The sequence below is a fragment of the Zingiber officinale genome, chromosome 5B (genome assembly GCF_018446385.1).
Source record: "Zingiber officinale cultivar Zhangliang chromosome 5B, Zo_v1.1, whole genome shotgun sequence".
Lineage (NCBI taxonomy): Eukaryota > Viridiplantae > Streptophyta > Magnoliopsida > Zingiberales > Zingiberaceae > Zingiber > Zingiber officinale.
In genome coordinates, this window is record NC_055995.1 from 4,540,008 (window position 1) to 4,556,982 (window position 16,975).

Sequence of the window (16,975 nt, forward strand, 5' to 3'; positions counted from 1 at the left end):
GAACCCTTCCGGGCGCACGGAACCTAAATTCTATTAGCAATGATGTGGACGTTGACCGACGGGTTGGGGATAAAATTCTATCCTCCCCCAAGCGTCCGGAACCCTTCCAGGCGCCCCGAACAGTGCTATAAATATAACACTGATTTCAACAGTTATTTCAATTCACTTGTAATCCATTTCTTTGTGTTATACTTTTCTTCTGTGCTGTTAACGCAATAAGTGGCTACTCCGCCCGAAGGAGATCTTCAAATAGTGCACCACTTTCTCCTTGGATTAGTAATCTTCTGATTGCAAACTAAGTAACTCCTTTGTGTCCGCTTTCTTTTAATTAGTCTCTGTCTTTTTAATTACAAGTATTCTTTATTTAGTTGATAGTCCGAGAAAGGGTAGATTTATTTTTTCAGGGCAATTCACCCCTCCCCTCTTGCCGGCCTCCAAAGGGACCAATAAGTGGTATCAGAGAAAGGACGCTTCAGAAGAACTAATCGCTTACCAAAGCAAAGCAACCAATGGTCGGACCAAGCATCATTCCACCAAAATTCGAGGGACTGGAAACGTCGTATAGAGGTATTTCTGAAAATCAATTTTGAACTTCGTTTAATAATAAAATACGATTTTGTAGCTCCTATGAATCAAAATGGAGAAGAAAAAAGGAGAGAGTCTTTGAACGAAGAAGGTGCAAAATGATTCAGTAGCGAATAACCGAGCGGAGTATCACTTGCTGAGCGTGCTGCCGCCTCAAGAAATCAACCGCATCGGAAGCTACTCGTCGGCCAAAGAACTCTGGAAAAAAATTCTTGGAACTTCACGAAGGCACGCCCGAAGCCAGACTCGCTAGAAGAGATATACTTCGGAACAAGCTAACAAATATCCGTCTGGAAAAATGTGAGAAGGTAGCCGATCTACACACAAAGGTAAAAGAACTAATTACCGAACTCAAGAACCTCGGTGAAATGGTAACCATCCGGGACACGATACGCTACTCACTCAACATCTTTCCTAGAATTCCAGAATGCACCTCAATCATCAATGCCTACTACATCTCAAACGATCTGGAGGTAAGTACCTTAGAGGAATTATTTTCTACTCTTGAATTACATGAAACCAGATGTGCGGGAACATCAAAAGACTCAAGCCAGATTATGGCGCTAAATGCAACCAAGAAGGATGAACCCAAGTCAGATTCAGAAGAAGATCAAGAAGTTTATATGGTAAGAAATTTCAAAAAGTTCTTTAGATCTAATAAATTTAAAGAAATGCAAAATAAGAAAAATCCAAGAAATAGAAGAAGGGTTTGTTGCTACCAGTGTTAAAAGGAAGGACACTTAAAAGAAGATTGCCCGGAACTCAAAAAGATAATGTCAAGATACCCAAGAAGCACAAGAATCTAAAAGCAACTTGGGACGACAGTTCATCATCTGAGTCTGAAATACAAGAATATACCGGACTAACACTGATGGCGACTATGAAGGGCAAAGTACATCAGAAGCCAGCATCGATGAAGGGGGAGCGACTTCAGATGAAAGTAGTGAAGCAGGGGGAGAGTCAAGCTTCAAGTCTGATATGGTAAGTGGGGTATGCCTCTTACCTCCTGATCAGCTTTATTATAGTATTAAGTCAATGGCAAAATCCATGTACAAATTAAAAAGTAAAAATAATAAATTAAAAAATAAAAAGCATTTTAGCAAAATCATGTCTGTTAGAAGATCTTGATAAAGTAAGACTTGAAAATAAATAATTAAAAGAAGAAATAGAAAACTTGAAAAATTCTACTTATTCAAATATTTCTGCTTTTAGAAATTATAGAGGATTAAACTGGTACTATAGGTTTCACAAAAGTTAAATCTGAAAAATATCAAAAGCCTATATACCTAAAAAATATCTGATTAACCCTGTAGGAATGAACCTCTATTGGGTTCCAAAAACTTGTTTAATTTAAATATAAAATTAAGACCTAGCACTTTCCGTGAGAAAATTAAACTTTTAAATTCTTTATAAGGCTTTATCTAGAAAGTGGTTGTTGCTCCAATAACCAAGAAGGCCTAGTGCCTCGCCACTGGCTGGATGCCGAGTATTGAAATAAAAAATTTAATTGACTAACTGAAAAAACATTGAATTGAAATTACTTAATGCTTTTAAGGGTTATTCAATGTGTTTTAGAAAATTCTCAAAAATATTTATGTTTGCAAAAACTTAAAAAAATTTCTCATTTAGAAGTTTTCTTAATAAGAAATTTTTTTCTGCCTGAAAATTTTCTAACTTAAATTTTTGTTAACACTTAATTTTTTTTAACACAAATTTTTTTAACTTAGAAAATTAAATTGTTCTTACTTAGAAATCTTCTTAATTATAATTTTTTTTCTGCCTGAAATTTTCTTACTTAAATTTTTTTTAACACTTAAATTTTTTTTTCCAAATTTTTTTTAAGTGTTAAAGTTAACCTTAGACGTGTTATGACCCCATGTTTTTATGTGATCAAAGGAGGAGGAGAATGTTAAGTTTAGGGGGAGGTATTCATTGAAAAACCTTATTTGCACTTATTTACAAAATTATTTGTCTTTACATTATGTTTGTTTTACCCTAGCTTAACTTAAGTTGCTCACATCAAAAAGGGGAGATTATTGGAACCCCAAGGTGTTTTGATGTGATGAATCAAATTAAGTTAGGTCATGTTTGGTTTAACCCTTGTGTCTAAGTGTACAGAAGCTTAGGAGAACAAAAAGTCGAGCGAAAGACGCGGCTAGCGAGAAGGACGACACGGGGAGAGAGCCGACTGGCTCGGTGCGTCCGAGGGACCAGGTGCCGCAGAAGAGTATACCAGTGGACGAGAAGAACGTGCGCGACGTTCGAGAGACGAGAAACCAGGGAGGAAGGCTGCTCGAGGAGAAGGCTGAAACTTGGGTTCGGGTGAGCCCTATTCCGGATGGCCGAGATCGCCCAAGCTAACGAAACCGGAGTGGAAGACCCGGACCGAGACGAGCTGAACCAGAGTAGAGGAACCAGACCACAAAAAGTCAACTCGGTTGACTTATGTGGTCCGGGCGCCTGGAGCCTTTAATGTGGTCTGGGCACTCGGAACCTAAATTCTATCAGCGATGATGTGGATGCTGACCGACGCATTGGGGATAGAATTCTATCCCCCCCCCCCCCAAAAAAAAAAAACCCTTTTAGGCGCCCTGAACAATGCTATAAATATAGCAATGATTTCAACAATCAATTCAATTCACTTGTAATCCATTTCTCTGTGCTATACTTTTCTTCTGTGCTGTTAATGATGTAAGAGGCTACTCCATCTGAAGGAGATCTTCAGATAGTGCACTACTTTCTCCTTGGATTATCAATCTTCTGATTGCAAACCAAGTAACTCCTTTGTGTTTGCTTTCTTTTAATTAGTCTCTGTCTTTTTAATTACAAGTATTCTTTATTTAGTTGATAGTCCGAAAAAGGGTAGATTTATTTTTTCAAGGCAATTCACCTCTCCCCTCTTGCAGGCCTCCAAAGGACCCAACACATTCAAGGAGGAGAAACCTGATCGGTAGGAATCTTTCAAGGTGAAGTACCTTCACTCCCCTGAATTCAATGAAATGTTCACTGACTGGACTATCCGCCTTTTTGACTATGGTATCAATATACCCTCCAATAATTGAAGGACGACGACTACCTCTCCCCTGATCTGCCAAGCAAAATTATAAAAAGGGAAGAGGTCTCATATTCCTTCCCTGACAATGTGCTTGACTACCTCGCTTAGTTTCTCTAATAACTTTATCAACAGTTTTCTATATCTGTCAAGCACGATTTGTAAAAAAAATTTATAAGTATGAATCCACGCGCTCTCGTTCAGCGCTTTCAAATTCTTTGTTATTGAGCCTTGCGATCCTTTTTCTTATACTTAGCGTGGTATACTTGGCTTTTTATATTTGTCCATGTAGTATGTTGAACAAAATTGCATCTTTGCCGAGCAGCTCATGCCTCTTTAGCATGTAGTGCAGATGCTTAGCTTACTTATGTCAGAGCCGAATGGCGCGCAAGTCTCTGACACTTAGCGTGAGTCCTTAGCTCACTTATAACTCGCCCAAACGGGTTGAGAGTCTTTGACATATTTAGCGCGAGGGCTTAGCTTGCTTATAACCTGGCCGGCTGCTCGAGAGTCTTTGACTCTTTAGTGCAAGAGCTTTACTTGCTTATAACAAGGCCGAATGACAAATGAGTTTTTGACACTTTAGCGTGAGGGCTTTGCTTGCTTATACTCGCCCAAACAGGTCGAGAGTCTTTGACACTTTTAGCACGAGGGCTTAGCTCGCTTATAACCCAGCTGGCTGCCCGGAAGTCTTTGACTCTTTAGTGTGAGGGCTTTGCTCGCTTATAACATGGCTAAACGACATGTGAGGCTTTGATACTTTAGCATAGGACTTTGCTCACTTATAGCTCGCTCGAACGGGTCTAGAGTCTTTGATTTTACTCGCTTATAACACGGTCGAACGGTAAGTGAGTCTTTGACACTTTAACGCGAGGGCTTTGCTAACTTATAACTCGCCTGAACGGGTCAATAGTCTTTGACACTTTAGCGTGAGGGCTTTGCTCGCTTATAACTCGCCCGAACGGATCGAGAGTCTTTGATACTTTAGCGTGAGGGCTTTGCTCGCTTATAACACAATCAAACGACATGAGAGTCTTTGACACTTTAACGTAAGGGCTTTGCTCGCTTATAACACGATCGAAAAACTCATGAATCTTTGACACTTTAGCACGAGTTCTTTGCCCACTTATAACTCTCCCGAATAGATCAAAAGTCTTTTGCACTTTACCATGGAGGCTTTGCTTGCTTATAATAAGGTTGAACGGTTCATGAATCTTTGACACTTTAGTGCGAGGGCTTTGCTCGCTTATAATACACTGAATGGCTCGTGAGTCTGGAACACTTAGCGAATTTTCATATAAACTTTCCTGCATTCATAGAAGAAATGTTTTTTTAATTTATAGGAATTTAATCTCGAACTTACTATCCTGCCCGGTAGGGCTATAGATGATTTGTACTCCAAGGCTGCTCTAGGTTTCTTTCTTTTTCATCTTGTAGATAATAGGATCCTGAATTGAGCTTTTGGATTACTTTGTACGATCCTCCCCATGGGACCTCAGCTTAGTGACATCGTCGACCGGCTTGACTCTTTTCCAGACTAAATCACCGACTTAGAAAGATCTGGGAATCACCCTCCTATTGTAGTTTTGCTTCATTCTCTACCGATATGTCATCAGTCGCACAACTGCTTTGTCTTTGATCTTGTCTATTAAGTCTAACTCCATGAGGCGTCGTTCGAGGGTTTTCTCGTTGTAAAGCTGCATCTGATCAGACTCAATCCCTAACTTGACCGACACTACTGCTTCTTCTCCGTATATTAAATGGAACAGTGTTATGCCGGTAGCTTCCCTGGGCGTGGTGCAGTAGGCCTACAGTACATTAGGTAGTTCATCTGCTCAACTTCCTCCAACATGGTTGAGCTGAGTCCAGAGCCCTCTGAGGATTTCTCTATTGGTGACTTTTGCCTGGCTATTGCTTTGGGGGTAAGCTATTGAAGTGAAGGCTTGCGTAATACCATAACTCGCGCACTTCTCTCTGAGCTTTCGCCCTTAAAATTGTCTTCCATTGTCGGAGACAAGTTTCTGAGGGGCGTTGAACCGACATATAATGTTCTGCTACAAGAACTTGATAACCATTTGTTCGGTTATTTTGACGAGCGGCTCGGCCTCCGCCCATTTGGAGAAGTAGTCTATCATCACAAGAAGAAATTTCCTCTGTCCGGTCTCCAATGGAAAGGCTCCCACAATGTCCATGCCCCATTGGTCAAACGGACAAGAGACAATAGATGCCTTCAGCTCTTCCGTAGGTCTATGCGGTATGTTCTGATATTTCTGGCAAGACAAATAGGTTACTACCGTCCGAGCGGGATCAGCATACAGACTAGGCTGAAATAGCTCGCCAACAAGATTTTTCTTGGCAATGAACGACTGCCCAGATGACTACCATAAGAGTCATGGTGAACTTCTTATAGAATGTACTGAATGTCTTCTGCCCGGATGCACTTCAGCAGGAGTCTTGAGAAAGCACTTTTATAAAGGTGCTCTCCAACTAATGTAAATCGTCCGGCTCTCTTTTTTATTAGCCGAGTTTGCTCTTGATCGGCAGGCACGCCGCCCGATCGGAGGAACTCAATCAAAGGAGTCTGCCAATCACTCAGTCTCCCTTTTAGTTGGCCTCTCAATGTGAGCTACCAACATTACCTGCTCGATCGATTTGTCCAACACCACAAGTAAAATCCCAGCACCTTGAAAGTTCTTCATAATCAACACAAAGAGACCACAGATAGAAGGATACTCCACCAGAAAACCCAACAACACCCAAGTTTAATTGCACCAACGGCATGTTCCACATAACCAGAAATCCCAGCAACACATCATCCACAAGATTTCGCCTTACTCAAAAGATGCCAATAACATTTCTCCACACAACAACATCCAGTATCTTGTGAAAAAAATCTCCAAACACTCCCCTTAACAGAAATTTAAACATAAGAGAAACCGTAACAAAAAATATAAATATCAACCTAGAATTTGGCCACCAATCAACACATTTTCATCACACAACCAAGCACCAAAAACCAAAAACCAAAAACAAAATCTCCATGAAAAAATCATTAGCTTTTCAGAAAACTTCATAAGGGTATGAAATCCAGCCACAAGACAAAGAAACATGTCATTTCAATACTTAACTTCTACCGAATCCAGCCAATCACAATAACATATCAACATCACACACAGAAATAAAATTCCAGCACTGTAAACATTATACATTATGAGTATCATGATTAATATCTTCATAAATGCTTCACTTATTTTTAGAAACATAATTCCAAGAAATCCAAACACCAAAAAACCAGAAGAAGATCACCATAAGAAAACCCAAAAACAGCCTCCAACTGGGAAATACCTGCCCCCGCAGAAACCCAAACCTGCACACAGATATTAATATCCTGACAAATTCTGTACAAAGAGAATTCAGTAGCTCCAAATCAATAGCCACATATATTTAACATCAATTCTAAATCAAAGTCCATAATGTCAGAAAAACTCTGCTCAAAGAATCTAATACGGGCACAAAACAATCTTCCCAAAAAATTCTAAAAAACAACACATCAGCCAGGCTTCAAATATCTCTCGAAAGTCAGCTTTTAAACTCCCAAATAAATACATTAATATCAGCTCTAAATACACCTCTTCTTCATTTATTCAATTACCAAATCTACTTTCTAGAAGAAGATAGCAAAAGAAAATGCAGTTCTCAGGACAGAAATAAACAAAATTATGTAAACACGACTTCTTAAGCCTCCACAGATTTACTTGTGCATCTAAAATAAGGGAGACCCAATCTATCAACCTTACAAATCCCAAATAACTTCCTATCCAAGTCATGACTAAACAACACTCTATCTCCATGATATTTAAATGCTTGATTTGCTAAAAAATCTGACCCCGTGGGTCATCCGAGATGGCATGGGGTGGAGGTTGCTACAATGAGGCCGTTGGGTCGAAACTCAGTGGCAACGGGGAAATAAATCCCCTATCCCTGTATCCCACACCCGGTCCGTCCCATGTTAGCTCGGGTGCTGCCATTTACCTCCCTCACAATGACCGTGGGTCCGGTCGGTGGGGGCCCTGGGGGCGAAGGTTTCGCCTTTTGCTGCAATTGATTTGCTAAAAAATCTGCAGCAGAATTAGCTTCTCCGAATATATGAGAACAAGCAACTTGATACCTTAAAATTAACTCTCTAATTTTCAAAATTTCATTGCGAAATTCCCAACAAATAAAAGAAGACCGAATAATCTTCAAAGCCACCATGGAATCAGATTCCAACCATAAAAGAAAAAAATTATTATCAACACATAACTCCAATCCTTTACTAATTGCTACCAATTCAGCTCTTACATTAGATCTAATGCTAATCATTCCATGTTTAGCCATAATCACTTGCCCACCATGATCCCTAATAATAACTCCATAAGAGTATCTACCAGGATTTCCTCTAGAACAACCGTCTGTGTTGATTTTAAAGATTCCCAAATCCGGCCTCCTCCAATGCACTACCGAAATTATCCTCTCAATTACAAGCTTCAAGGGTAAACCCAACTCACCAGCAGCTTTAGAAAAACCTTTCGAATGCTTACTTTTGATAAAACCCGCAGCCACACCAAAGAACAAATACTGATTAGTATTTCAAATTATCTTTTGAGCACTCATCTTGATCCCCCTATGTTTGGCATCATTCCTGGAGACCCATATAAACCAGATAATTAGGAAAGGGATCACCTCCCTTACATGTCCACCATGTAACCAATGTACTCCCAATCTCCAACTCTAAAATTCAAAAAAACTGTTTACACAAAATAGCTTAGCAAAAAAAATCCAAACCTCTCTTTCAACTTGACCATTAAAGAATATATGCCCCTAAGACTCCATCTCCTCACAACACTGACATCTAGATGCTAGGGATACTCCTCGTTTTTGCAAAATTGAATCCACCGGTAATCTTTTCAACATAAACCTCCGACCAAAAATAGATATTTTAGTCACCAACAATTTACTCCAAGTTACCACTCCCATATCCTCCTGCTGTCCCCTACACTTAACACCATTCCACGCAGATTTCATAGAGAATTTTCCATCCGAAGACAACTTCCGTATCATATTTACAGGATCTCCTTTCTGAATTACAACTTCAGCCACTTTATCAGCCACCAAACAAGGTAAAACAACCCTCAATTTATTTAAATCCCAGCAATGGTCCACTATAAAATCTGTAATTAAAGCATCCGGATTTGTTTTCACTGCACAAGACTGAAACAAAGGCCTTCTATCCAGCCACTCATCATATCAGAATTTTACCTGGCCTCCACCAACCAGTTCAGATCCTCTATCCCCAAATTTCTCAGTCCCCGTGTCCCCTTGTCGATCGAACGGATCATATTACATCTCAAAGATGTCTTGCACATCACGAGGATACTGCACACATCTTAAGGATACCATGATGCCTTGAGATGTAATCTAGTCCATCCGATTGGCAGGGGACACGGGGACAGAGAAATTTAGGGACAGAAGATTTGAACTGTCCACCAACAATCCATCCAATATGCTTTTCTGCAATAACACGAGCTTTCAGCATCCTTCTCCAACAAGGAGAAGCCTTACATTTTATAGCAACAATCAATGGAGAAGTCGCACCACAATACATTTTGGTAAGAAACCTTGCCCAAGGAGTATTGTGTTCTCTAAATCTATGCCATAGCTTCAAAGATATTGCCGTTGCCACAACAGATAATCTTCTCACACCCAACCCTCCCTCCAACTTTGCTTTGCAAATTCCTGCCCAAGAAATCTAGTGAGCTTTCCCTTTGGGATCCGAGGAGCCCCAGAAAAAATTTGCAAATATCATTTCCAATTGATGCAAGATCGAAAGAGGTGGTAAAATAACTTGCAACAAATAAACAGGAAATGAACATAATACACTCTGAATCAAAATCAAATGTCCACCATGAGATAATCTTGATATATTCCATCCAATCAATTTTCTCCTTACCTTTTCTAATAAAGGCTTAAAATATATATTTTTTTATTGCTAGAAAGAATAGGAACTCCCAAATAAATAAGAGGTCATTTCCTTCCATAAAGCCCGTCACTCCATAAATTTGTATTTTTCTAGCATTAGAAATACCTTTAGAAGGAAAGAACTTTTTGAAGCATTAATCAATTGTCCTGAGCATGACATATATGAATCCAGAAAAATCTTAACTCTTTTACCACAATTTATCAACTCATTCATGAGAATCATCACATCATCTGCATATTCTAAATGGGATACCTTAAAATCACATCCTAAATTGAAAAACATTTGAGGAAACTTATTAAACAAATTATTCAATCCTCTAGACAAAAAATCAGCTGCAATAATAAACAATAGTGGGGAAATATGGTCTCCTTGCCTTAGACCTCTTTTAGAATGAAAAAAACCTGATAGATGCCCATTTATCCTTACTGAAAACCAGCAATCCGCAATACATCTTCTTATAATATCAATCACGGTATCCGAGAATCCAAAAGCATTCATTATTTTAAAAAGGAAATCCCATTGCAACTGGTTATAGGCCTTGGCCATGTCAAGCTTTAGAATTAGATTCCCTCTCTAACATGATAATTCAACTTATGGTACATTTCTTGAGCCAAAAGGATATTATCTGAAATCAATCTTCTTGCAACAAATCCACTTTGCATAGGAGATATAATTTTTTCCAAAAACAAACTCAACCTATTAGCCAACAATTTTGTAATAATCTTGTTTGATACATTACACAAACTTATAGTTCTGAAGTCCGTCCACTGTTGAACATTATCTTTTTTTTTGGGATAAGTACTATAGTAGTAGCAGCCATCCCTTTTGGTAAAGATTCTCCTTGAAAGAAATCTAACACCGCATTATGAACATCCCATTTAATGATCTCCCAACAAGCCTTATAAAAAGTTACAGAAAAATCATCTGGCCCTGCTGCACTATCTTCACACATCTCCCATACAACCCATTTCACTTCTTCCAAAGTAAGTGGAGCTAAAATCTTTAGCACTCCAAGAAGGCGATAACATAACCCTATCCAATCTCTTCCATACCTTATTATTTGTCCATGTAAAATATGTTGGAGTGTATACTGAAAGCCTAAGCTTTGTAAACATTCATTATGAATAAAGAATCACATTTGGTCTAATTATCTACATTTGTTTGTAGTTGTTCATTTAATTTATATTGTAGATAACATAGTATGTGGTGTCACATACAGAAGATGATGTTATCAGTACCTTATAAATTATAAACAGTAGCTCACGACCAGAATGGAAAGGAACAAACCATTAGAAGGTCGTAGTGTAATTAGGTATTAGTTTATCTTGACTATATAATTACACTAGTATACTCAGAGTGTATTGAGTAGGACCATTTGAGGTCGTTCCTTTTATACTGACTTTATAAAGGAACAAAGACCTCAGTTATTATGGAAGTGTGTGCTCTTAATCCTAATATAATAACAAGCACATATGTTTGATATTTATTTCTTTAATTTATCAATGGGTGAGATTTAGTTCGATGAATCAATAAACCCGATAAATTGGAAAATGGTATCACTCATAGTGTGTGTTGTTGATTATAGAAGGAACCGTGTCCTAGTGATACTAGGTTGATAATGTCCTCAAGAGGAGCTCATAAAGATTGTCATGTTAAACCCGGCAGGACTTAGTCCGACATGATAATAAGGTTGAGTGGTACTACTCTTGGACTTAGATATTAATTAAATGAGTTGTCAGAACTCACTTAATTAGTGGACATTCGATATCTTAAACACAGGAGACTAACACACTCATAATAAGAAGGAGCCCAAAATGTAATTTGGGATTGGTGCGGTAGTTCAATGATAGTTCTCTAGTGGAATGAATTATCATTGATAAAATTAAGTTGTGTGTTCGGGGCGAACATGGGATGCTTAATTTTATCGGGAGACCAAAACCAATTCCTCCTCTCGGTCCCTATCGTAGCCTCTTATTTATAGAGTACTATACCCACATATACCCACCTTCTATACCCACCTAAAGGGGGCCGGCCAAGCTAGCTTGGGAACCAAGCTAGGCCTAAGCTTGGGTTTAAGGTGGCCGGCCCTAGCTTGAACCCAAGCTAGTAGGGCCGGCCATAATTAATTAAAAAGAAAATTTAATTTTAATGTTTATTATTATGTGGAAGATTTAATTTAAAAGAGAATTAAAATTAAAATATCTCTCTTGTAAAATATTTACAAAAGATTAAAGAAAGAGACTAGATCTCTTTCCTTATTTGTAGATTGGAGAGATGTTTTATTTTCTCTTTAAAATTATTCACATGATAATAAAATTAAAATTATAGATATTTCTTTTTATTAACCATGAAGAGATTTTAAAGAGAAATTTTATTTTTTAAAATTTCCGGAAACAAATAAGGAAAGTTTTAATTGTTGATTGAAACTTGTCCAATTTGCTTCCTATTGTTTTGGCCGGCCATCATTGTTTAATTGGGGAAATATTATTTTATTTTTCTCAATTAAATCATGTCAAGGAAATTAAGGAAAATTTATTGTAATTAAATTTCCTAATTTACCTAGGCCAAGGAATATAAAAGAAGGGGTGAGGGTGCCTTCACAAGACACAACATCTATTATTCCTCTCCCTCTTTTGTTCCTTGGTGTGGCCGGCCATCATCTCCTTCTCTTCCTCTTGTGGTGGCCGAACCTCTCCCTCTCCCTTGGAGTTCTTGTGGTGGCCGGATACTACTCGGAGAAGAAGAAGAAGAAGGAGAGAAAGCTAGCATCTCTTAGAGCTTGGTTAGTATTTTGGTTTTTCTCCTTGGTGAAGCTTTTCTTTGTGGCCGAACCTTGCTTGGAGGAGAAGAAGGTGGTTGGTGGTTTCTCATCTTGGAAGATCGTTGCCCACACAACGTCCGAGGTTAGAAGAGGAATACGGTAGAAGATCAAGAGGTTTTTCTACAAGGTATAACTAGTAATTTCTATTTCCGCATCATGCTAGTTATTTATGGAAATAATACCAAATACAAGAGGCTTACGTTCTAGTATTTCGAATATATTTTTTCGAAGTTGTGTTCTTTTGTTTCTTTCTTTTCCTTGTGATTTGATTGTTCTCTTTGGTTAACCTAAAGTTATTTTAGGAAATTAAACATTAGCTTTCTATTAAAGGTTTTGTCTAGTCGGTGGTGGTTGCTCCCATATCCAAGAAGGCCATGTGCCTCGCCACGTCAGTACTGGGAACCTTTTATGGAAATTAATATTTAATGGAATTAATAACTTAAGGAGACTTGGGTCGAACGTGTTAAGTTCCGCAGGAGATCCAAGTTAAAACCTAAAAGAACAAATAGATTAAGTTTTGGATCAAACGTGTTAAGTTCCGCAGGAGATCCAAAATTTAATTTAAAAGAACACATGGTAGCTAGGAAAAGGTTCAGATCTTTGTACAAAATTTTTGTACAGTGGAACCTATAGGCTTTCCGAGTAGCAACCAACAAAAAAATCCCCAACAAATCCCTCATCTACTAAACCGGACAACATTATAAAGTTATTAAAATCTTGGTTTTGATATACAACCTACAGAATGTTCATTAATTCCAGATATCACATTGAAATCTCCCCCAACCAACCATAGATCATCCATAGATGGTTTGGTTTCCACCAGTCTTTCCCATAACACCTTTCTTTCTGCACTATTACACTTAGCATATACCACTGTAACATATATACTGCTAGAAAAATCTGTGAAGAAAGTTTAAGGTGAAGAAACTGATCATGGTCCTCAATCAAAGACAGACAATGTTATAATCATGCAGAAACCAAATCTTTCCTGAGCAATTTGATAAACCAAAATTTAAACCCAATCTTCTAGATATAAAGTTTCCATCTAATGCAATAAAGGCTCAAGAATACCCAAAAAATTTAAATGATAAAACTTTTTCAAATAATGCACTCTTCTACAAGAAACTTCATTACCTATCCCCCTAATATTCCATATAATACCTGACATTAATGAATGGAGGGAATGGAAACTTTTGACCTTGTGTTTTACTTCTCGTAATGCGATAAACATGGTTAGAAACAACATTTGATGGAGCAATATGATGAACCCCCATGCTCGGCACCAAAGATAAAGAAGAGCTCCTTTTCAATTGCCCCGTATCAACATAATCTGGATCATCAGCTGACACTTTCTGTTTATTGTTCGAAATCCAGTTCTGTCCCTTCTTTACTCTCTTATCCACAGCCACCGAAGTCCCCCTGCAAACATTAGATTCAGCAACTTGCAAAACTTTCTGACCTTCCAAATCATCAACCACTTTGTTCTTTAACTTCAAAATCTCTGAATCTACAGAATCAAAACTATGCTGCTCATCTCTATTGACATGTTGACCATCATCAAAAAGCTCCTCCTCATTCAACTCTTGCTCTGCAAAACCTTCCATATTATTCTGTTCTTCTTCGATTAAAGGAGATAAAAGATGAAATCTATTCTCAGGTACACTGCCCTTCTCATTTAAAGTGGTATGTCCATTTAACAGATCCTTCTTCTTCCATACTTGTTTTTCTACTACTGGATTATTTACCACTTCATCTCTCACCTCATAAGGAGCTGGATCAATCACTGCCTCTTTTTCATTTACCTCTCTTTGATTTAGGAAAACCCTGAAATCTTCACCATCATCCATAGCATTCTTCTTATCTGTTTTCCACACCTATTTAGGCTTAGTGCCCTTAACATAACACTCATCATCAGAATGACCCAAATGATAACAATGTAAGCAATATTTTGGATACTTTTCATATATCACTCTTTGCAACCTTTTTTCATCGCCAATTCCTATCCAGAAATCCTCCACTATTGGTTTTAGTAAATCAATTTCCAAACAAACACGAGCAACCAAAATCCTCGAACCATCTGCAGTAGCTTCATCTATTTTGATAGGTTTTCCAACAATCTTAGCGGCCGAATACGAACTGTTTTTGTGGAAGACGTGGATAGGAAGATCTGGAAATCTCACCCAAACCGGAACCACAGAGGATACAATCTCATAAGAAAAATGTGGAGACCACTTGAAGATTCTCAGAGGTACACCACTAATATACCAGATTCCCCTCAACCAAATTCATGCCATATCCTCATTTGATGTGAGGTGAATAAGAAGATATCTAGATCGAACATTATAGAAATTCAAAAGTCCAAGGTTCTTAAAAGCTTGAAAAACTACTATAGGTTTTGGCCTATTGCCCGAAAATTTGCCAATCAATGAAAATTTATAAGCTTCATCCATATCAATTACCTCCTCCTCGGAATAGAAAATTCCCGATTTATTATTGTAGATCTCAGATTCCTCATAATCTTCCCCAACATCATCGAAGTTTTTTTTTGGAGGTCCGAGGAGATGCCGGCTTCAAAATCGCCGTATAAGAAGGAGGTCGAGATGGATCCAGTGCTGGAAGATGAGCATCCACTGTTTGATAGAAGCTCTAGGGAGAGGAGAAAACATGGAGGAGTCCATCGCCGGCGGCATAGAGCCGGCCATGCCGCCGAAGAAAGAGGCTTGCGCCCCTTGTCACCGTAGAAATCGCCCAAAAAGACAGAGTCGGGAGGGGAAGAAAGGTCTAACCGGATGCTTCAGGGATGAGGAGAACTCTTCCTAAAATATTGTTAGTTAGCACAATTATTGGATGTGATAAAAAGTAGAGGCGTCACCTCCGAACGGCGAGGACAAACCCGTATACTAGTTTTTCGAGACAAGTGTAGTGACATTCAACATCTTTCAATATGTGGCTCAAAAAGTATACTGGCTGTTGTTCAGTGTCGTTCTGTCGCACCAACACTGAGTTGACCGCATGTAGACGACAAGTACATCCAGAGCGGCTCGTCAGTGATGGGCTTGGCCAGTATAGATAAGGAAGTTAAATAACTCTTTAGCTCCTCCAACGCCTTATCTCACTCAACGTCCCATTGAAACTTTGTAACTCAGCGTAAAACCTTGAAGAAAGGGTGGCTCCGATCGGACGACTTGTATTTAAACCTTGACAAGGTGGTGATCCGCTCGGTCAGCCACTGAGCTTCCTTCAGGTTGTATGGAGGGGGAATGTCTTGGAGCGCCTTCACTTTGCTTGCATTTGCTTCGATCCTCTGCTCGGTCACGATGTAACTGAGGAAGTGTCCGCTCCCTGCTCCAAACAGGCACTTACTTGGATTGAGCTTGATTTCATACCTCCTTAGCGTTCATCAAGTCACCTTTATATCTGCACAGAGAGTAGCAGCTCGGAGGAATTTTATTAGAATATCGTCGACGTATACCCCCATGTTTCGATCGATCTACCTTTGGAACATCTTGTTCATCAACCTCTTGTATGTGGTTTTGGTATTCTTCAAGCCGAACGACATCACATTGTAGAAGGTCTCATCAGTCGTGATAATACTGACCTTCTCTTGATCCTACTTTGCGAGTGGCACCTGGTGGTAGCCCTGGTATATGTCCAACATGCAAATCAGCTCACAACCCGCCGTGGAGTCCACCATTTGATCAATGCGCGGTACGGGTAGTAGTCCTTTAAGCAGGCTTTGTTCAAATCTCGGAAGTCAATGCAAACCCGCTATTTATTACCCGGCTTAGAGACTACTACCACGTTAGCCAGCCAGCTCAAGAATTATATTTTGCGAATGTGCCCGACCTCCGACGGCTTCTCTACTTCCGCTCGGATGATCTGATTCTGCCCCGAGCTAAAATCTCTTTTCTTCTATTTCACTGGCCCAGTGTCCGGTCAGACGTGCAATTAATGTTGTGCTACGCTCAGCGAAATTCCTGGAAGCTCATGAGTTGTCTAGGCAAACACATTATGGTTTTGCCTTAGACAAGTAACCAGCTCCGTCTTCTTTGCTGCACTCAGATCGACCGCGATGAAAGTAGTGGCCTCCGGTTGGCTCGGATGGACATGGACTTCTTCTTTTCATCGTAGACCAATGCAGGAGGCTCTTCTAGAATTGTATTTTCCTCCAACCTTTGAGCCCTCCAAGCGGCAAGTGACTCAATCTTGACCATTTCGATGTAGCATCATCGAGCTGCTAGCTGGTCGCCCTTAACCTCACAGACCAAGTTATCCACGGAAAACTTGATCTTCTGGCAGAACGTTGACACGACCGATCGAAACTCGTTCAATGTTGGTCATCCCAATATGACATTGTAGGCGGACGAGGCATCCACCACAATGAAGTTCATTGTCCTCGTCCGTCGAAGTGGCTCCTTCCTGAGGGATATGACCAGCTGAGCTTGGCCGATCAACAATATTTCATTTCCTGTGAACCTATATAAGGACGTTGTCATGG

At 39.3% G+C, this 16,975-nt stretch overlaps 1 protein-coding gene across 2 annotated transcripts; it reads right to left on the bottom strand.

Annotated features, from left to right (window-relative positions):
* Positions 1 to 6,812: 6,812 nt before the first annotated feature.
* Positions 6,813 to 15,338, bottom strand: LOC121983965. Of its 2 annotated transcripts, none has more exons than XM_042536680.1 (2): positions 13,676 to 15,338; positions 6,813 to 7,004 (listed from the first exon to the last, which is right to left on the bottom strand). In XM_042536680.1, exons 1-2 carry the CDS (start codon positions 14,322 to 14,324, stop codon positions 6,940 to 6,942), a joined length of 714 nt encoding a protein of 237 aa, XP_042392614.1. In that variant the 5' UTR covers positions 14,325 to 15,338; the 3' UTR covers positions 6,813 to 6,939. The 2 variants fall into 2 exon arrangements, with proteins under 2 accessions (XP_042392614.1, XP_042392613.1); XM_042536679.1 differs by having other exon boundaries at positions 13,639 to 15,338.
* Positions 15,339 to 16,975: the final 1,637 nt, after the last annotated feature.

Bases quoted from the DNA above. Each gene is read 5' to 3' on its own strand.
- LOC121983965 (XM_042536679.1), bottom strand. From the start codon at position 14,324: ATGGATGATGGTGAAGATTTCAGGGTTTTCCTAAATCAAAGAGAGGTA. The intron at 7,005-13,638 runs GTATTATATGGA...ATCTGTGTGCAG, and splicing joins CCTCCATTCATTAATGTCAG to GTTTGGGTTTCTGCGGGGGC.